General features: G+C 37.3%; 1 protein-coding gene across 14 annotated transcripts in view; it reads right to left on the bottom strand.

The window, feature by feature from the left end:
- The window catches only part of SOX6 (SRY-box transcription factor 6), a 667807-nt gene that overhangs the window by 6694 nt on the left and 638054 nt on the right, over positions 1 to 23059 (bottom strand). For 11 of the 14 annotated variants that reach the window (XM_053562397.1, XM_053562398.1, XM_053562400.1 and 8 more), the window contains 2 exons: positions 13727 to 13960; positions 10925 to 11141 (listed from right to left, as the gene is read on the bottom strand). In XM_053562397.1, the coding sequence (XP_053418372.1) occupies positions 10925 to 11141; positions 13727 to 13960 (451 nt within the window). The remainder of the gene's footprint in view (positions 1 to 10924; positions 11142 to 13726; positions 13961 to 23059) is intronic. The other 3 variants (XM_053562395.1, XM_053562401.1, XM_053562406.1) reach the window with 1 other exon arrangement.

The raw sequence follows: 23059 nt of genomic DNA, 5'->3' as shown, positions 1-23059 counted from the left end.
ATATGTTCTTCTGTGTGGCATTAGAATTCATCTCCTATACTGTCCAAAGGAGGGCCCCATTTAACATTCTAGAAAAATGAAAATATCTGACAAAGGTATCCCCTGGAGGAGTCCTGTAAGTCTCTCGGATGTTCGGTTGGGGGCTAAACAATATAAATGGAACAATTATTGACCGTTATGCAACATAAAGGCAGGGTTCCTTTAACATGGCAAATATGGCAAAGCCTAGATAACACTGGACATTAGGAATAATTGTTGTCGTCCCACAAAGTTACATGTAAGATCAATTTTTAAGATCTTCCAGAACATTTTTAAAAATGGAATTGTGGCATAAGACATATGATCATGATACCATGAAGCAGGCTTGTGTCACCTTCACCTTGGTTTGAGAACTATACAAAGGAAAGATCAAGATGAGAAAGGACCTAGTGTATCTGAAAGAGTCAGATTTAACAAAGCATTTCTTTGTTATCCTTGTAAATGTCTACTTATTTATGTGACTGAACTTACAGGGAAGGAACTTCATGAAAAGTTTATCTTGGTGGGCGGCGCCTGTGGCTCAAAGGAGTAGGGCGCCGGCCCCATATGCCAGAGGTGGCGGGTTCAAACCCAGCCCCGGCCCAAAACTGCAAAAAAAAAAAAAAAAAAGAAAGAAAAAGTTTATCTTGGATGTCATTATTCCTAAAGCCTTGGGCTGAAACTAGGGATGGGATTGGACCAGCCAGGAGCAAAGCACAATGAAAACTCTCTTAACTGAGTAACAGACACCAGACATGATGCTGGCTCTATATCCAGTGCCAAGGCCTGGTCACACCAGATCATTCTTTCACAATATTACCCTGGTTCAAATAAATTTAACAGATCCTTTGTGAAGGTTGGTCTTTCTCCCTGAAGGGAGACATGGCTACTCTGTTTCTCACCTATTTTCTTGTATGCAGTATTCACCAAGTGTTTCTTAGTCTTTATGGACAGTAAATTACAATTGAAATTTGTTTTAAAATGTAATTGTAACTATCCTTTCTAAGCTTCGGTTTCCATATATTTATAAAAGCTGAGGTCAGGGAAGTTCTAGAAGGTCCTTTCACCTTTTTGTGCTCATGGCTCAGGTCCATCATTACTTGGACAATTCTTACTGAGCCTACACATTATCACTGAAACTTTCTATGCAGCTCACTCTACTAGGAAAATATTTTGACTCTATGAAGATGTAATTAGTTACCAGCTGTTCTTTGCCATGTCCATAAAGAGCATAATTTTCTCACAAAGACCTGCATGCCCTCCAGTCTGGTAGAAGAGATATGATGGGGTGGAGGATGGTGGCTCACTCGTCTAATTCTAGCACTCTGGGAGGCCAACACAGGTAGATCACCTGGGCTCAGTAGTTCAAGAGCAGCTCGAGCAAGAGCGAGACCCCATCTCTAAAAAAATAGCCAGGTGTTGTGGCAGGTGCCTGTAGTCCCAGCTACGTGGTAGGCAAAAGCAATACAATTGCTTAAGCTTGAGAGTTTGAGGTTGCTGTGAGCTATGACATCATGGCACTCAACTCAGGGTGACAGAGTAAGACATATCTAATCATACTATCTTTACTGACATCTTTCAATCACTAGAGAGCAAAATAATGATTCCTTAATTTTTCAACATAATATATAAAACATTTTCTTACATATTATCTCATTCAATTAACATGAAAAACCCCTTAGTTATTTTTATTCCCAAGTAAGATCTTGCTTCAGACCTTGCATTCAGTAACTAGAAAAGCCAAAATTTGAAACTAGGTTGTCACCTGACTTGAATTACATCACTCTTTCCTTTATAGATATGCAATATACAGGTACACTGAGTTCTCTACGTCTCATAAAAATTCCTGACTTCTATAGAGTCTGTCAGCACCCAGTTGGGACACTAAGCACCTGACATTGATCCAATTTTTATGACGCTCATGGTGACCTTTTTGATTGCTTAAAAAGATAATAGAGGTAGATAATAGAGGAACCTAAATTTATATAGAGAAACATAAAATATTAGCCTCTCATCAAACCAAATTCTAAAACAGTATACTTGCTTCCTAAGTTTTGGGCAAATTAATACAAATTAAATTTCGTGTTAAACTCCCTGAGGCAATGAATGCTGCATTAATTTTTTTTACCGAATATATGGCAATGTAATAACAACGTTTTGGCTTTAATCACATTATTAGTGTAGAGTGAAAACTTTTACTGCAATATTAACCCATTTTACAGATTCTCTAATTTGGCAAGCAAGCTGATCTATAATATAAACTCTACATACCAATACAAACTATTAAATGGCACATTTTATTTCCACAAAAAGGCTTGCTCATATTTGTAGTTTTTACCAGAATATCAATGTCTATAGATCTATTAAATAAGTTTAGATTGAGCTCCTATTATGTGCTGAATTCTATAATTAGATGTTCTCACATTATCTTCTTTTATCTGCATAAGTCCAAGCGATAAGTAGTACATTCCCTCTTTTACAGATAAAGTAACCAATTTTGGTTCAGAGAGTTCTAGTGGTTTGTTGAAGGACATACATGTACCACAGTTAGGAGCTGAACTCTTCCCTATGTCAAAAATTCTCTACTAGATATCAAGTTTGGAGTGAGAAAGGCAAGCTTGAACTATCAGAAAAGCACTTAGCAATGTGAATCAGAATTAAAATCTTCTAGCTCTACATGTGAACAGTATTTGGACATTAAGCTGCTAATGGGACGATAAAAATAAGCAAATAAAACATCAATTGTTTACTTTCTGGAGTGAGACACATATGATCTGCAGAAGCCTACTTCTTGAGTGGTGAAGAAGAAAGAAAGACATGGCACCTTTCAGCCCCAGCCAGTGTTCACACCTAATAATGGTAAGAACCCAGGGTTACTCCCCACTTTGAGGAAATGAAGGTAGTCAAACCTCGGGAAGAGTCCCAAATTCACATACAACTGTTTTGGGTTGTGCCTAAATTTAGAGTGAGAACACCCCTGTACACGTGTTTTTTGCCAAGCCCTAATCTCAATTTTAAACATTCCACTCTCTGACCACTACATCTCATCAAGTTTCCTCCATCTAGTACCTTAGTTCATGATTCTACGCTCAACCCCCACCCATCGAGGAGCTACAATTTATTAATCCTTCAACTTACTGTCACCATCCTCACTTACTTGCGCCATCCCCCCTTGTGCTCTCACTTCCGTCTTTACCCAGTTTAAATTCCGTGGCTACTCACTCCTTTGCAGATACTCTCCACTCTCCAAGACACCAAAACTCAAACTTCAGTTAAATTTACTTTCTGCTTACTCTGTTTAGCCGCACAGCTGAACATGGCTGGAGAAAACACACTACCATGCTTACTGGTCTCTAAATGTATGAGCATGAACATCTCTTGGTGCTGGTGCTGTTCGACCATCATACCACACATTTTCCTAGCCCACTCCTTCTAGCCTCCTAGACAATTATTTCCTACATTCTCAAGTCTCCTCAAATGTTCAACTCCTCTCCCATTCTCAGTCTAAGCTAAGGACATGGGTTTTAATTTCATGGAGAAATTACAAGCAATCGGAAGAAACTTTCATGTGTTCCTATCATCACATTGACCAAGTTCCCCATATCTGGCCCTGTTCTTTGCCAGCCGTCATGTGTTCCGAAACGATTCAGAATCCAGTATAAGCCTAAGCCCTCTGCTTGTACACTGAAACTTCCATTCTTGTTTACTACCTCCCCAGGAAGCACTTCATGCGTAAATTCTAGACCCCCCCTCCACCTATAAAACTGCTTTTTTGATCTGGATGTCTAAACAGCATCTCAACCCTACAGGTATAAAGCTTGAATTCCTGATCATTTCCCCATATACCTGCTCCTTTCATGGCCATCCCATTTTTCATTAATGATTTCTTCACATTTCTCAGGCCAGTACTTGGTAACTGTACTTCTTCTAAATGCTACATCCAGTGTATCAGCAAGTCCTGTTGGTTCTTCCTCAGAAAAATATTGAGAACCCATCTACTTCTTACTAATCCCACCCGTACAAACATGGTCCAAGCCCCCGTCAATGCTAGTCTGGTTTATTCTAGGAGCCTGGTCTCCTTGCTGCAGGCCATTCTCCCTTCAGACAATTCTCAACATAGTACAGTGATCCCTTCAAAAACTAAGTCAGATCATAGCACTCTTCCTCTATTGACTACTCTTTAATGCCTTTCATGTCACTCAGGGTCAAATCCAAAGTCTTCACAATGGCCTGTAAGTCCATTCACAACTTGGCTCCCTGTCACCCCTCAGACATGCATCACTTGTCCTATCTGTCGGGTCCCTGTCATTCTGACCTCTTTATTTCTAGAAAGAGCTAGCACAATCTTGCCTCAAGACTGTTGCAGCTGCTATTCCCTCTGCTTCCTCCTCTCAGAAATCTTCACCTACTCAGGTCTTTGTTCAAATGTTACCTTCTCAGTGAGGTTTTATATGGCTACCCCATTTAAAATGTCACCCCCTATCCTGTGTAATTCCCTACACTTTCCCTACTTTACTTTGTTCTAAGGCATTTATCACTATTTTATATTTATTGGTTCATGTATTGATTGTCTGACTTTAATCACTAGAATATAAGCTTAATAAGGATAGGAATTTTCACTGATATAGCTCCAGAGCCTAGACAATGCTTGTAACAGAGGAGGCACTCAATAAATATCTTCTGAATACACAGAATGAATGAATGCATGCATGAACTAGTGAATGAGAAAAAAAGCATCTAGAAAATTCTAGGTGACCTATTCTAGAAAAGAAAAACTATAGGCGGTGCCTGTGGCTCAAAAGAGTAGGGCGCTGGCCCCATACACTGGAGGTGGCGGGTTCAAACCCAGCCCCGGCCAAAAACCACACACACACACACACAAAAAAAAGCTATAATGAGACTAGATGTATGGGAGGGAAAGTGATAGAGAAAAGAAAGGAATATAAACATCTTCAAATGTTTGAGTGATTATCCTCATTTTAAAAAGGAGAAATTTGTTCTAGGAGAGACCAAATAATAGAATTAGAACTAATTTACAAAGTAGCTAAAAGGCAGATACAACTCAGTTAAAAGAACTTTTTTGCACTGGGAGATGTTCCACAAAGGATCCAGCTCCTGTGGGAAGTAGTGAGCTCTCTAGCCCTAGCAGAGTCCACGCAGAGCTTAGAGAGGAGCCCTACAATGGCTGGCTGCTTGACGTATATAATGTCCAAGACCTCTTTTATGTTATAACTGATCCTAGGCAGACAAAATCATTAGCTTATTGTCACACAGGTCTAGCTATCTTATTGTCATTATCAGCATAAAAAGAGACTTAGGTATTAACTGTGTATAGCTAATTACAGTTGAAGAAGCCTGGCTTTCAAGGGCTTCCAAAATAATGTTCTTCTCTACCCATCTGACATTTTCTTTATGGCTGGGGGAAATTTCCTGGGCTGGCCTCTTTTATTATTGAACATTTCACATTTTCTCTCATGTCCTCAGGCTCTCCTGTAGGCAAAGCAGGAGACCTTCCACCAGTCTGACCTACCCAAACCTCAAGTCCCTTCCGCAAGGATGCCCTATGCTTGGCCCTAATGCATAGTAATCTCCTCCTTGGAGTTTGATTTGCTCTTGTCTATACAATCAAAATGAGAAGTTCATTACATGTTATATACAGTGTTATTCTATATATTCTGTGAGCATGTGTGCATATAGATATACAGAGAAAGAACAAACTATTGTTCACTGCTCTACTCATATATGTGTCTAGCTTCTCCATCTAGATCGGCAGTTCTCAACCTATGGGTCGTGACCCACAGGAACTGTATTCAAGGGCCGCGGCATTAGAAAGGTTGAGAACCACTGATCTAGACCATTCTCTGAACACTTAAGAGCACAGAAATAATGCCTCATGTACTGTATCAGTACAGGACAGTGCTGAACACATAGCTGCTTTCAAATGGGCCCTTGCCCATTGATTGACTAATCAATGAACAGAATGAAAAATCCAGCCAGCAGGCTGAAGCTTTGTCTATCAGAAATTACTTTCTTAAAAAGCACTTTTCCTTCCTTTATAGATCAATTTCAAAGTCAAAATTCAAACACTGCAGATTTCGCAAACAGGAATAGCTGGCAGGTATTGGGCTTTACAACTAATAAATGTGCACTTAAAAAAAAGTTGTAGATGTTTGTAAAAGTGTGTACATGCAGCACAGACATGAATAGAGATGGCTAAGAACCTTCCCTCCAGTCTAAGTAAAGGAGTTGAGCTGGCTCTGACAGAGCCCAGCATTGCTGCACGGTTTCCAAATGACAAAACTATTTCTGGAGTACAGTCTAGCTTTGCCAAATGCAAAGCAACTACATATTTATGTTGAGAAAGCCCCATTGTTTGGTGTCCATGCAGAGCTTTACAAAGTCTATAAATAAAGGCAATAAAGTTTGTTTCATTATGAGATAAGCCTATACATTACACACCTCAGTAGTCAACATTGCAGGAAGGATTTGGAGGTGCTGATCCAGTTTCGTTACAGGAGGACAATACTGAAAAACAGTATGGCTAAGGTATGCTAATCTAATTTTATTTGTAAGTATCTTATAGGGTTGATTCAACCTCTTTATGATTAAGATAACAGTGGCAAATGTTCAAATCATGTCTTACAGCATAAAGAATTAGAAAATAATTCTTTTAGTATAATATAAAAAATACTATACTATATTATACTTTTAGTATAATATAAATATTATATAACAATATAATTTATATTTATATTGTTATAAATATAAACAATATAATTTATATTTATATTGTTATAAATATTATAACAATATAATATTTATATTATAAAATATTATACTAAAAGAATTGGCACACTTTTTTTTCTAGAATACTAAGATTTACTAATTTAGAACTTACCAGGTACAAGACACTGTTCTAAGAACTTTATGTATTTAAGTTATTCAATCTTTAGAAGGGTTCTGTGTTGTCAATATTATCATTGTCATTCTACATATGAGGAAACTGAGGTACAGAGAATTTAAATAAGTTTCCCAAAGGCAAGTGGAGAATTCAAAGGAATAAGGATTGCTATGAATTATATTTTTAGGTACATATTTATTTCTTCTAAAAGAAGAAAAATTAGTAATTGAATCAAAACAGTTTGGCTCCAGAATTGCTGCTTTTAACCAGTACACTATACAGCCTCTGAACAATTTGTAGGCCTTAATTGAGAGGTATGTGTAATGGTAAAGAGGACGTATGTTTCACATTCACATAGGCCTGGTTTAAATTGCAGCTCTGCCATTTACCAGCTGTGTAGCCTTGGACAAATCATTTAACATCTCTGAACATTGAGTTATTCAATCCTATGGTGGGAATGATAATACCTTATAAATTTATTGCATTTATAATAATCTATATAATTCATTCAGCACAGTACATAGTTTACAGTAAGTATTCAATAATTTTCTATTACCATTGCTAAAAAAATAGTCCCAAATTTAACATTTTATAGTAGACATCCCTCAATAACCATAGGGGATTGGTCCCAGGTCCCCCCATGGATACCAAAATCCAAGAATGCTCAAGTCCCTAATATAAAATGTTGTAGTATTTGCATATAACCTACACACATCTTCCTGAGTACTCTGAATCATTGCTAGATTATTTGTAGTATCTACTACAATGTGAATGCTATGTAAACAGTTCTGTACATTCTCAGTATAGACGCAGGCCCAACCATGACACATCAGCAACAAAGTAACGTTCTCTGGAATTTTTTCTTTTTAATGTTTTCAATCCGCAGTTGGTTGAATCTGCAGATGCAGAGCCCATGGAGGTATACATACACCTACATACTTTTCCATTAGTCTACAGATAAATTACCCACTAAGTTTCAAAGAAAGGGAAGTACATTTGGTCATAGTTACTTTGCTAAGACATTATGGTAACTATTATATTTACTAATGAGTATCATTTCTACATTAATAGTATTTATCAGGATTATTACAAAATTCTGATACTTCTTCTGTGAATTGAAGGGGTTAAATCCAAGGTAAGAGCTAACCTTACTACATTCCATACTATTGACAGACTCATTTCATAATAGCTAAGTAAAAAATCTAACTCATCAGCCACAACTGTGTAGTCAGTAAAATGCAAGAAAATGTTGAACATTGCATGCAGTTTTATTGGTTTGAAAGTTATGCATGTCTTTTCAAAATCAGCTATAAAAATTGATCTCACCCCCATTCCATGAAGAAGTCAATAGCAATCTTTGAATTTTTTCTCCCTACTCCTCTTGTAGCAAACTCACATCTAATAAAGATCAATTTCCAAAGACAAACCTCAGGGAGTTAATAATCTATCAGATACCACTCCTTAAAAGAGAATACCATTCCTTAAGCATAAATAATAGTTGTTTTTATGTAGCAAAGCTGGAATGAGGAAAATGCTTGGCACAGAAGATTAAAAAATCAGACATTCTGGTCACTGCCTGTACTTTAGTTAGCCTATTCCACAGTCTACAGCAGCGGTTCTCAACTTGTGGGTCGTGACCCACGGGAACTGTATTACAGGGTTATGGCACTGGGAAGGTTGAGAACCACTGGTCTTGAGTGATCCTGCCACAGAGGACTCCCCTACCCCGTCAGAACAGGATCCTTAGTCTCTAAATTTCAAAGCTCCTTTTATGCACCACATACCACAACCAAACTCTTCATTCTCTCCAAGTCATCAGAGTTCTTTCTCCAACGGCACAACCATTAACTGTGCTCGGATAGACAATGAGGCACATTTGAGGCAAGGTGGTGAGGACACTTCCTCAGTCATCTGGTATGGCAGGGGCCAAGACCTAGATTTCAATCTTTGCTCTTTCTCACCTTTTAGCAGCCACAGGACCTCTATAAACCTCAATTTCTTTATTTTATTTAGAGAATTACGTGATTTATTTATCTAAAACACCTAGTGCACAGTAGACACTAAAGAAATGGTGGATGTGAAGTTTAGTTTTCCATTTCATATGCAACACATACCAATATTTTGAGGTATTTTAATCTAGAGCTGTTTTAATGTACCCTTTAGTAAAGAGAACTAAATTAAATATTATTACCACAACTCAGATTCTCAAATGAAAATCAGGGAACTAAAATAATAGCCTTCCAGACTGTTGTGACAAGAGACTCACTACGCATCACTAAATATACAGAGGACATGACTGAGGAGAAGGGCAGGGATTACAAAAGCTCTCAAAGTTTTGATTTTCTGTTCAAAAGAAATTATACACAATCTTAGCTATACACTAATGGGATTAAAAGGGGATATTTACTGTGCAGTCTTAAATTTGTTTTTTGTTGCCTATGATTATATTACCTAAAGTGTACTATGAATTGGTATTTTTATAATCCTGTATTTATCATGTGAATAGCCCAATTAAAAGTATTCCACTTTTTGGTACTATAAAAATTAATTTGAAAAAAAACGCAAGCATTTATAACACAGAGGAATTTGTTAACCCTACTTTGGCAAATCTTCATTTATTAATTAGGATCTTTAAATAATAAAGTGGTTTAAGCCTCTCTTTACCTCTAAAAGATTCTGCCACAGCATAAAGAAATTCACTGATTATCTAGTGTGATATCAAGTGCAGTTTTCTCATCATAGTAAATACATATTACATAGTAATGATGATGGCAGAGTTTTCCTTTACTGATATTGTCCTAAGCACTATGTAAAGGTCCTTGGCACAGTGAGTCACATTTGAACCAGAGCAGTCTAACTCCCAAGCTCATCTTCCTCCCTAGAAGACGTTAGTGTATTGCACAGACTCAAGACCCAGATTACTTTAATCAACTTTTTGTATTGTATTTACTATTCCAAATTAATTTTATCCTTTTCAACACATGCTTCTGAAACCAGCATTTTCTACCATGGGGTTGCCTTTTGAGTGTCCTTAAAAATAAATAGCTCTTGACCTCTCCTTTAAGATGCCTCTTTTTCACCTTTAAGCAAGGCTGTCTTCATTTCAATTCTCCTTCAAGTTCATGGCGAATGCAGCTTCTTTTTGCTTACTCCATTTCTCTCTCTGTCTTTCTCTCTCCCTCTCTGGGACCTTTTCCCAAGTGTTTCCCTACTCCGATTCCATTTGCTTCAGACTGGTGCCTCCAGAACGGCCCTCTGGTCTGCCACCCCCCTATGCTTCTAGGTCTGGGTGTGCTGGAATCTACAGGCATCTGCACCCCCATTTATCTTGACTACTGTGGTTAGGAGAGGCCTCTTTTGAATGCAGACAGCTAGTCAGCCAAGTCGAAATTTATACCAGAAATCTATTACCTAATTTTTAAACAAAATGACATGAAATCAGACTTCAAGATATCAAAAACATGTCTAGTTTCTGATTTAAGCAAGAAAATCTACATTGTTACTGCTTCTACCACAGAATAATTTACTGCAACAGGAGTTCTAGATCTTATGCCAAAAATGAGGTCCTATAACCAATGTCAAGGCCAATTATCTTGTGGTAGATCCCACAACAAAAGCAGACTATTGTGATTAGAGTCAGAAGCACCACCCAGAGAAGCTGGAAAGCTTCTGGGGATTTCTTAAGGTTAGTTTTTATTTTTTTTCTCCCTGTGTGTCTGCTTAAATAAACTACCAGAAACTTTGTGTGTGGGCACTGAGCATCTAAAATTGGTGGGTAGACAATGACAGAGGTGATCAGCTGGGAGTGAGTGGCTGCAGGCTCGGCTTGATGCGAGTGGGAGCCAGGCTGCAGGGCTCCTTATGACACAGCAAAGACGCATAGTCAGGCCCCTTCAGTAGGTCACAGGCCCTCCTGTTCTCTTTCCCAAATACACTGCCAGAAGCTATCCTGCAGCTTTTCATTGGGAAAGAAAAGCTCCAGTGGCTAAATTCAGAAATACTTACCCCACAGTAAAGAACTGCCTCATCTCCTGCCTCCGAGACCTCATCAGTTGCTTATACTCCCCAATCCGGAGCTTTTTGCCATCAACAATGCAGGTGCGTTTCGGTCGGGGTTTGTATTTATAGTTTGGGTATTTCTCTAAGTGGATCTTGCTTAGCCGGGCCTGCTCTTCATAATAAGGTTGCTTCTCCTGGTTGGACATGGATTTCCAGCGAGATCCTACACATAAACATATCCTTAAGTAGTGGAGTGGTCAAGCAACATATTCCAGGCAAATCCAACCAGATATACCTTCCCACTGCTTACCTCACCTATTCTGTGAGTGGTTCCTATTGCCACGTACCACTGACCCTCCCAACTTGTCTTTTAGACTATAGTGCAAACAATGATTTTGCATATAACACATTTATTATATTATCTCAATAATTTAAGGCTTATGCTACTACATTGTTTTAAAATATATCTTTGCTGTTTCAAGGTCATATCCTACACCAAGGTCTTTCTCCATCTACCTGCCTGTCTCTCTCCAGAGGGTTAAAAGCCTAAACTCCCTAAGCATACCTTTGAGTATGACATGATTCTCAGGAAAGCTTCTTTGGTCCCAGAAATTCAAACATCTCCCACACTCCAGGTATATTTAGTGAAGCTACCTTTTAATAAGATGTCATCAGAAGTTGATATCCTTACACATATAAAGACCTACTATGCAATTAACTTAGTAGAATTAAAAAATTTAAACTCTCCTTAAGAAGTTATGGCTTTAGAACCGGAAGGTACAGGCTAGAATTATATACACCATTTTCAGGTATGATAAACGTTCATTCAAAGCTGTACCAACGAAAGCACAAAAATTTTTAATAAGGTTTATACAGGAAGAAGGAAAAGCATTCACTTCACTAATATTGTTTATAAAGAATTATCTAAACACTTGACGAAGAAGGGACGTGTTTTTTTACATGTATCAAATTGCATTTTTGTGTCTCGCTGGTGAATAAAGCGGTAACAGCTGTGCAGATTGGATGTTAACTATTCTTCAGTGGAGATTTGTCATACATAAACAAATGGAAAAGTTGTACAAATATTCTCTGTAGCCAGCAATATCCTGGTATCCTTAATAGCACATCCATCCCTGTTCTTTCTTAATTGTACAAAATTTGTGTAAAGGTCTATGCAGAAAGTGTTCGCTGTGCCCCGCTGGCTTCCAGCAGCTTAAAGTCTCCAGTTCACAGAACATTCTTGGTACTCTTGAAATGCGTGTGCTTAAAAGTTTACATTTTAATGAATATACTTACTATACTCCTAATAATTTTTTTTCACAGAATGCACATCAATCATATAGCTTCCCTACAGTGGCCAAAATGGAAACAGAGGGGTTCTGTGCCCATCTGAAAGCTTACTCATATTGCTAATAAAATGGCAGAAAAAAGTACATGAAAATCTCAAAGTTAGATATCCAACTGTAAGGCCAAATTTTTTGTTAGAATATCTTTATTAGAAAAAAAGCATATGCGCATTAGAACATTTTGGTTTGAAAAGTACTTAAATTTAAAGGAACAACACCTGTATTCATATCTCTGAAGCTCTAAAAATAAAACCACACTTAATTGTAATAAGTATCCACCTTGAAACTGTAATAAGTATCCACCTTGAAATTGTAATAAGTATCCACCTTAGTAAGTCAAAAGGAAAAAAAGAAAAGAAAAACTTGTATTTTAGTATTTCATCACATTTGTTCTCATGTATGTTTTAAATTTTCTTAGAGGTCACTGCCTCAAAATGTCTCAGAATCAAGTTAAATTATTTATACAGTGACAGAACATGTGTATTTGTGTGTGTCCAGATCACTGATATTTACTCAGGTTAAATATTTATTGCTTTTGAACAAAACATTTAAAAAATTAAAACCACAGTTTAAGTCTCTAATGTTTTTCAGCTTCTTAAACAGCTTCCTCTGAGATTTTGTCACATCATGACAGCTTAAATAGAACAGTGCCTTCTGTGTTTTTTCTTTTTAATGAGGAAACATGTTGACTGTAATGCTGTATGTTGAAGAAAATATGTTCAATATGTTGAGCACAATAATTCCAAACTGTATAATCTACACCAGTCAAGCTTTAAAATAATAGAAAAAGGCTTGAGTTTAATCCCGAGAAACGGGAGAGTCACTGGCAATTTACCACAAAATGGGCCTCTGCCCTGTGGTCTATGTGCTCGACTCACTGCTATGAAATTTGAACTAGTCATGTCTTATTAAAATAAACGTAGATTTATTTGACAAGTTTTAAAGTTATCTTTAGAATCACTGTTCTATACTCCACGAATTTCACACCATTTCGGGGTTCATTTTTTGTCCTTAATGAATGCTTTCAGTGGGACATATGAACTCAGGAACACTAAAGCAGAAAACCGTAGGGTCCATGAGTGTTTCCAAGGCTTCATAGCAACTTATGAATTTAAGAATACTGAATAATATAAGGAGATAAAGCTTTTCTCCCTGATTCCTGTTTAGCAGTGACCTCTTGAGAGTTGCTAAATTCATGGTATTAACACATAGTATAAATAGTTTTGTCTCTAAAATAACTTGTTAGCCAGTCCTGTTCTGGCGCTGGTGGATGTAATAACTCCTCATTCTACATGCCACTTGTGGAGTAGGGGAGGCAGAGAGGATGGCAAAGGCTCTTGGCAGCAGCCAGCTGACCTTCACCTAACTTCTGCCAACCACGGTCTCCCTTAGGAGCCTCATCACGCCCCTGCTTCTCACTCATGGGACAGAAGATCAGCTCCAGCTGTGCGGCTGCACTCACCTAAGATTTTGCTAATGTTGGAGTTATGCATGTCAGGGAAGGCCTGAAGGATTTTCCTCCTCTCATCCTTCGCCCAAACCATGAATGCATTCATTGGTCGCTTGATGTGTGGCTCACTGCTGGCACGGCCGCGGGCATCCCTGTAGACGCGTGCTTCAGCCACCGTGGCACCTCCTGTTGGCCAACAATAATACTGCTGTAGTTTAGCTGCAGAGCCATTCATTGCTTTACTTCCTGTAATGTCAGGGCAGGAAGAACAAGATGAGTGCAAAGCATTATTATGTGGACAATGTAACACAGCTTCCCGCCAGGTTCAGCTGTTTTCCCTAGGTCCTTCTATTCCAAGTGACCTCTTGGAAGCAGAAGACAGTTTGGAATGATGATTTTACAGGCCCTTCTAATGTAGTCCTCAAAGACACACTTGGCAGAATTAATTTTGTGCTTTTATACACCCATTACATTTATACAATCAATGGTAGGTGATGATAAAGCAAGGACTGGCATGACATTTCTTTATGTTAAACTTTACTGCTGTGATTCCTTCCTTCAAAAGCAGGCTGTTACCTGTCATTTTAGACTTAGTTGCCAAAAAGCACAGCCACCTCAAACTATATGTTTCCCTTAAATAGAATTTTGTCACAATATTGAGCCTTGACCTTCTTCTCACTGCCTGGAAGACCCTTTTACACCTTCATGCTAAATCTCACTCATCGCCAGGTCTTACTCAAAAATAAGTTGCATAAATGAGTTCATTAATTCAATGAAAAGTATTAATTGGGCAATTATTGTGAGCTAGGCTTTATGCCAGGATAAGGATACAAAGGTAAATAAAACAGCTTTTCCTTTTAAGGAGCTCACAGTTGAGGGTGGGGGAGATAGATAATGATAACAAAGAGTGCATGTAGTATGTGCTGCGATGCTGAAGTTAACAGGTCATCAAGAGAGCTCCAGAGGGGATGGTCAGCTAAGGCCTCCTAGAAGACGTGATGTCTAAGCTGAGTCTTGAAGGATGAATAAGAATCAGTGGGTGAGGTGGGGAAGCGGGTAAAGACAGATAGGAAGGGTAACTTAGTGATGTCCCCTAAAGGAACATGGTTCTCAATGATGGTCCCGGGTCAGTCATTCCTCTTGCTTTCAGGCTGCATGCCCCAAAGTAATGTTTGTTTTTCTCCCTCTGATCTTTCTACTCCATCCCCAGGAATATGAGATCCCTGATGTTAGTGATTATGTTGTATTCATTCTTGTCTCTTAATAATTTTCCACATAATAGATAATAAATGCTCATTATGTAAAAATAATTTTGTTTTTAACTCATATGAAAAAGTAGTTGACTAACAGGTATTTATTTCCAGGGTCTGATCTATCTTTCTATTGTTTAAGGGTAGTTCTTCAACACCTATGACACTTAAGTCTAAATTCCTGTTTCATAATTTCCAAAGAGCTGACTCCAGTAACATATTAGATCGTAAGCTCCTTAAAGACAGGACAGGGGCTGGGTCTCATTCACTGCTATATTCCTAGAATCCAGTGAAGGACTTGGCACTTAGAATTTCAACTAGTATGGTAAAATGCTTTAAATTAATGACTGACTCAATGAATGAATGAATGAACATAGCTCCTGCTTGTTTTCATGCACCCTACCGGGTTGACACACTGATGTATGCAATGTGGCAACTACTGAGTATCTCCCTCAAGATTGAGAACTTCTACAATTAAATCTAAAGAAGGTGGACTGAAGGTCTCAGCCAAACCTTATACTGCATAAACAAGAAAATCTACCCCCAAAAGTTTGAAAGCAAAATATACATTAAAACCAACATTTCTATTTTCTGGAAAAAGTAAATCCTTTCAGTTCAGTTCAGTGAAGTTATTATACAGGAACAGCATGATCCAAACAATCACTGGCCTTTCCACTATATTTCTAGATACCTTGGTTAAGTAGTTATTTGTTTGTGTCAAAGCCAGTAATAAATTAGAACATTAAAGTTCACTATTATTTAGAAAATATGGTCATCATTTACTACAAAGGAAAGACAGGACAAAAGAGTAGAAATGGCTAGAATTGTGAATTTTTTTTTTTTCTAAGCATGAAGGAAAGCAGATAAGCCACTTTCTGAAAATCATGCAAAAATAACATATTTTATAAAAGCCCTTCTTTTAGCCATCCTAGACAGAATGATCTCTTACATGAAAAGTCTCAGATCCCAAGATGCATAACTAATATGCTACCTTTTTGCCACCATACCCACAGTACATTAATTTCATTTAAAATGCACTGACCATACAGGATAAATTGATTTCACTTTATATGGGTTTGACAGCCATGTTTATTGTGCAGTGAAATGTAGTGTAGCTTCCAGCTGACAATATCCATCAACACAGGGCAATATGCTGACTGCTGGGCCAGATGAAGGCATACATTACTCTGGAAGTGAAACACTCATTCAGATACGACAGTGTCTTCTCCTGAGGATCACCGCGGTAATTTATGATGCCCTCGGTGCCATTACTTTACAACTGACATGGATTCAGCAATTTATATACTGACATGCATACACATAAAAGGAGACAGGTTTGTAGAGAATGTCAGATGCAAAAACACTTCAATATTATTCTAAGTTAACTGCTATGCCACAGGTGATTAACATTTGAGATCTGCTTTCACTGTTGCAGCTTTCTCTCCACCTCTAGCAACACCAGCCATTTAATTCTTCATTGAAAATACGTATTTCATTGTAAATGGGAAGTTTTAATCTCCTGTAGACCGACAGAGGTTCATTGTGGAGTTTTAGAGTCTGGTTCTTGTAGTCTATGGATGCATTCTATATCATCTACTCCACACCAAATGATTCTTCCAGACATGCCATCCACGTGCCCAATTTCTCCCCATTCATGCTATCCACCACAGTCTTAGCATGTCCTTCCTACTCTCTTCTGCTTCACCAAATTCCGCATTTTCCCAAGGAACAGAGCTGAGGTCCTGCATTGCCCTTTTCCCTTCCTGCCACAGCGTGTCTTTTGACTTTCTCCGAATGAATTACACTGTAGATCTTTAGGACTCACAACAAATGCTCCAAGAAATTGCGAAATTCAAGCACAGTGCACAGAATTAAGAAGAGAGAAAACAGAAAGTGCCTCAGGGCATGTCTACATCTCTTTTTTGTTGTTACCTCTTCTCACTTCCAGGAGTGGACTGAAAAATGAATGGGGATGTCTTAAGCTAAACTAGGAATATTGTGTCAGATGAACCAAACAATGAGAAGAAGAGACTGATCCAAGGAGACTAAAGGCTGAAATCTCTTTTAATTTGGATTTGGTATTTGATCAGACATCAGCAGCAGCAGTTACTTTCATTACATATAAATTTGTAGTGCAGTGCCCAGATTCCCTTTGCAAAACTGTAACTTGGATAACTGTTTTCCTTCTCTTCTCCCTTTTCCTACATTTACCTCCCTTCTCTCCTATCTCCCAAATATGTGCAACCCTGAGGTTATCTTATGAGGATGCAAACTATTCCCAGGAGGTATCCCTCCTTAATTAGGCAGTCAATGAAAAGCAACAAACCACGCCTACGTAGGAAAATGGTCTTATTCTTACTTTCACCACCACCACTACTATCCTGATCAGGCTATCTATCCATCCTGCTCTAACTTAAAATGCCTGAGTTAACACTTGGAGTTGGTAAAGAAAATAGAACACTGTAATTGCAAATGCCCTACAAAGAAACGTTGAGGACTTCTTCTATTTTGTAGTTTTGCAGTGAACTTCCATAGAATTAATAGATGTATCCAGATAAGTACTATACAGAAAGATGTTTTTCAACAAACATTTCTTGAACTGAATGTTTTGATAGAAAATGTCTCTCAAAATTACCATTTTTTGTTTCCATTTGTAGCTGACATCTCATCTGTTAACTTGAACTCAAAATGTAGGTGTGAGTTAAGCTTGGAGCCAGCATTTTTAGAAAGTATTAGAGGCCACAAAGTCGAAAGAGCATTTAGAAAGTATCCCTAAACTTCTCTAAACTTTCTTTCATGAAATAAAATGGCTATGGAATTATTGCATCAGTAGAAATATATATGACTATATATGTGTATAAATTCAGAAATTTAAAAATTTTGAAATTGTATATTTCAAAAGCCTTTTAAGCAATAAAATTCTACAGCATACTATAAATTATTTTCAAAAGGTATGTTACTAGTCTGTATATCTGAAATCTTAAATTCACTTACTGTTATAATTAACTTTAAAAATATACACATCGAATATAATTTCATAATCATATTTTTGAAAATATTATTAAGAATAAGAAAAGTAATTCATTTTTAAGTTGCAATAGTCTGTGTCAGAATCCACAATTGTATTGTCCTAGGAAATGTCTCATAATTCTGTGAGATGTCTCATAGACAGCTTCTTTTCTTTTTAAAAGCAGAGGAGTTGGGCAGCGCCTGTGGCTCAGTGGGTAGGGCACCAGCTCCATATACCGGAGTGTGGTGAGTTCAAATCTGGTCCCGGACAAACTGCAATAAAAAAATAGCCAGGCATTGTGGTGGGCGCCTGTAGTCCCTGCTACTTGAGAGGCAGAGGCAAGAGAATCGCTTAAGCCCAAGAGCTGGAGGTTGCTGTGAGCTGTGATGTTACAGCACTCTACTGAGGGCGATAAAATAAAACCCTGTCTTTAAAAAAGAAGAAAAAAAAAAAAGCAGAGGAGGATAGGATTTCTCCCGGAAAGCAATTGGAAGAAGACTGGACCCAACAGCTATGTACCTAGAAACTACTGCTTTTCAACTGACCTGTAAGTCTTTAATCGCCAGCAAGCAGTCTCCAATGACAGTTACTGAAAGGCTAAGAGATTTGATAGTACCACACTAGGAACCAAGAGAAAGTAACGGTCCTGTATTATAGGAGCATCTATTCTGTACCACTTCCCCGGAGGAGGCAAAGATGGGTTAATTCATTCTTCATTTCCCAAGTCATAGTTTGTGTAAAGGTAAACGTTTGATTAGATAAAGAATGATAGTTAATCTACAGGGAGAAAATAGAAATTGCCAAGGCAAATACCTCCTTAGGAAGCTGTGATTTGAATGATTTAAAGAGAAGACAGAAAATTGAGTTTTTCCAGCTGGGATGGAAAGAAGGCCACTTTCACCATCATAGCCTCTGACAATGGTCCTGAACTAATCCTAGAGAGGCTCCTTCCTGGGTAAATTCCAAGGGTTATCTGAGTGAATGAGTGAGTGTTTGGTGTATACATGAAGTTCTCCCAAAGGAAGAACTCTCACTAGTTTTTTAGTGGGCCCAGTAATCATTTATTTAAGCACTAATTCAATAAATACTCCCCCCAAGTTCAGATATACCCAGAATTGTGATGGAGTGTACAAAGATAAAGAATGTATGCATTATTTTTTTCAGAAATTTGGTTCAGTGGGGGAAAGACATATAAATAAAAAACTTACAAAATAATGCTAACAAAATAATTTTAAAATACTATGAAGGCAGAGAAGAGAAGGTACTAACATGGGATGGACAGAAAGGATTCAGAGATAAAGTGTGCTTGAGTGGCATCTTAAAGGACAAATAAGAATTTACCTGAATGTGAAAGTATTCCAGGCTTGGAAATGAGTGTGAATAAAGACACAGAGTTCTAACAAAAGCACGGTAGGTTTTAGGGACTAAAAAGAAGCTGGATGTGGCTTGGTTTTACACAGCTAAGAGATGAAATTAGAAAAGTAAATAGGAACCAGACTTCTAAGCACCTTGAATGCCATGCTAAGAAAGGTTTAAGATTTTCAAGGGGGACAGTAACATGGACAAATATGTTCTAAAAGAGATCACAATGAGAAATTACCACTGAATAGTCTTAATGATTATTAGTGAAATGATAATAAAGACTAAAATAAAATAAAATGTGACTACCTCCTTAAGGGCCCATTAAAACTTATCAGATACAATGCATGTGATAAATGTGATGTATGAGAAACATAGTCATAAAAGATTCTACTCTAAGATCAAGTTCTGGAAATGGCAGAATAGACCAATCCTCCAAAAGGTAATAATTATAAACTCTGCACCAAATATGAAAGAAATCTAAAGACACCTGAGAACCACCATAATTAAGCAAAAATTGGAGAAGATTGGCATTTCACGAAATAAAATTCTGTTTTCATAGTTTTTCCTGTGTAGACACTTCCCAGTCTACATAGTATGAAGTGGCTAAAATGCAAACAGTCTAATTGGATTAATGTGTCAGAAGACAGAGTTTGAGCTCTCAAGTAGCCAACCCTTGAACTTAGCATGTATAAGAAAGATTCAAATGAGCCCCTGAAAAACAGGACTATATGTTGAAAAATCTGAAAAAAGATTTCAGCTTATGACCACTGCCCGGGAAACAGATTTTGAACTGGAATCCTATCAAATTAGAAGAGATTCATAAACATCTTAGGCTTTCCATTGATATCTCAGAAGGGCAACTCTTTTGGAATAAATTTTATATGTCAGAACCAAAGATTAACACTAAGGCTAGAAACAAAGTTGAAACAGACTGTCCCTCATACTGCAAAAACAAAGCTTTCACAGGTTCAAATGTGATCAGCAGGTAATTTGCTTCCTACCACAAAAATTAAAAATTTTCAGAGGAACAGAATAAAAGCAGGGGTCCTCAAACTACGGCCCGTGGGCCACATGAGGCAGTGTGATTGTATCTGTTCCTGTTTTTTGTTTTTTTTTTAACTTCAAAATAAGATATGTGCAGTGTGCACAGGAATTTGTTCATAGTTTTTTTTTTTTTTTTTAAACTATAGTCCGGCCCTCCAACAGTCTGAGGGACAGTGAACTGGCCCCCTGTTTAAAAAGTTTGAGGACCCCTGATCATAGCCTACAATATATAATAAAAAAATTACTAATTATACAAACAACCAGGAAAATGTGACCAGGCACCCAACAAACAAACAACAACAACAACAAAAATGGTTGAAAATTACCTAAATTTGGTGAGAAACATCAAAAAAAGTTGAGACAGTCAGAGAAATGCCGGCAAAATAAATACAATGAAAATCACACCTAGACACTAAAACTGCTGGAAACCACAGACAGAAAATTACATACAGGGGAAGAGTAATACAACTGATGGCTGATTGTTCACTAGAAACAATGAAGGTTAATAGATCATGAAACATGTTTAGGATGCTAGAAGAAGAAAAACTCAACCCAAAGTTTTATCCAGTGAATGTATGCTTCAAAAATTAGTAAGAAATACACTTTCAGATAAATAAAAGCTGAGAGAATGAGTCACCAGCAAACAAATACCAAAAAAGTTACTCATGGAAATTATTCAAGATGAAGAGCTGGGCACAGTGGCTCATGACTATAATCCTAGCAATCTGGGAGGCTGAGGCGAGTAGACTGCTTGAGCTCAGGAGTTTGAGACCAGCCCCAGCAAGAGCAAGATCCTGTCTCTACTAAAACTAAAAAAATAAACTAGCTAGCATCATGGCAGGTGCCTGTAGTTAATCCCAGCTACTTGGGAAGCTGAGACCAAAGGATCACTTGAACCCAAGAGTTTGAGGTTGCTGTGAGCTATACACCATAGGACTCTAACAAGAGCAACAAAGTGAGACTCTATCTCAAAAAAAAGAAAAAAAGATGAAGAGAAATAACACCCATCGAAAACTGGTTATATAAAAACAAAGAACATCAAAAATAATGTGACTCTTTTTTCTTGTCCAGATTTAATTAATAAACAATTGATTGTTTAATGTTTTTAAAAGATGATAAATTATTTAATACAAAATATAACATTGTATTGTGGGATATATAACATATTATAAACTAAAAATGAAATCCTAATCTAAGCTACCAACATTTGAAAGGACTCCTGGAGGCCAAGGGGACCTTCTACCTGTTCCACAAAATCTTAAAAGTAAGTTCTTGGTCATGAAGGAAAGGGAGGTCCAAGATAGACCTCATTATACCTGCTCCCTTTTGGAGTATAGATACATTCAGCATTAATGTTGAAACAGAGGTCATAAGACTAGCAAAAACAGACTCTTTGTGACAATAAGATAGTAAATTTTTAACAGTACCTAAGGTCATGGAAGGCAAAGATTAAATCCCACCTGCAGGCCATCAATTTTCTTAACAGATCACTTGAGTCTGTATATTATGGCTTGTCTCCTATTAACAGATTTCCTTATCTTAACATAAAACATTCCAAGCCTTTAGACAAAGCTTTATTTCTTTAACTAATTTAACCAAGGAATCTCTGAACTCACTTTTAACCTGTAAGGCCCCACTTTGAGATGAGGTTAGCCTGAAAAGAAATAGAAATGGAAAACACCTAACGTACACCTTCCATGTATTGATTTATGATTTTTCCTGCAATTCCTGTCTCTGTGAAATGTATAAAACCAAATTATAACCCACGTTTACTCAAAGCTCCTTGAGTGTGACTCCCTGGGCCAAGGGTCATTCACATTCAGCTCTGAATAAACCTCTTTAAATTATTTTACAGAGTTTGAGTTTTTTTCTAGTAACAATATGAAGAGGTAAAATATGGGATAACAATAGCACATTATCACAAAGGATGAAGGTAGTAAATGGAATTAAATTGTTAAAACTTTATTTTATGCAAAGCAGTAAAATGTTAACTGTGAGGATACTCAATTAAGGATTCATAGAGAATTCTGAGAAAAGCAATTTAAATAAATACAGCAATATAGCTAAAAAGCCAAGAAAGCAATTCAAATGGAAAACTTAAAAAAGATTCAATTAATACAAAGGAAGGCATGGAAGGAGAAACAGAAGCTAAAAAACCGAGGAACAAATAGAAAACAAATAGCAAATTGTAAGACCCAAGCCCATCAAATTTAATAATCACATTCAATAGGAATAAATTAATCCAATTAAAAGTCAGAGGTTTTCAGGGTAGATAAAGAATGGAAATCAATGAAATAAAACACAGACACAATAAAGATAATTAAAAAACCCAAGCATCAGTAGTTTGGGAAAAAAATAATAAAAGTGATAAACATCAAGTAAGACTGATCAATAGACAAAGAGAGAAAACAAGAATATCAGTTTTTGGTCATAAAGAGGGAATTTCACTATAGATACTATACACATTAAAAAGTTAATAAGGGAATATTCTGAACAACTTAATTTCTTTCTTTCTTTTTTTTTTTTTTTGAGACAGAGCCTCAAGCTATAGCTCTGGGTAGAGTGCTATGGCATCACAGCTCACAACAACCTCAAACTCTTGGACTTAAGCGATTCTCTTGCCTCAGCCTGCCAAGTAGCTGGGAATACAGGCGACCACCACAACGTCCCGCTAGTTTT

The sequence above is a fragment of the Nycticebus coucang genome, chromosome 14, assembly GCF_027406575.1.
Source record: "Nycticebus coucang isolate mNycCou1 chromosome 14, mNycCou1.pri, whole genome shotgun sequence".
NCBI classification, from domain to species: Eukaryota; Metazoa; Chordata; class Mammalia; order Primates; family Lorisidae; genus Nycticebus; species Nycticebus coucang.
This window is presented reverse-complemented; position numbering and strand designations above follow the sequence as displayed.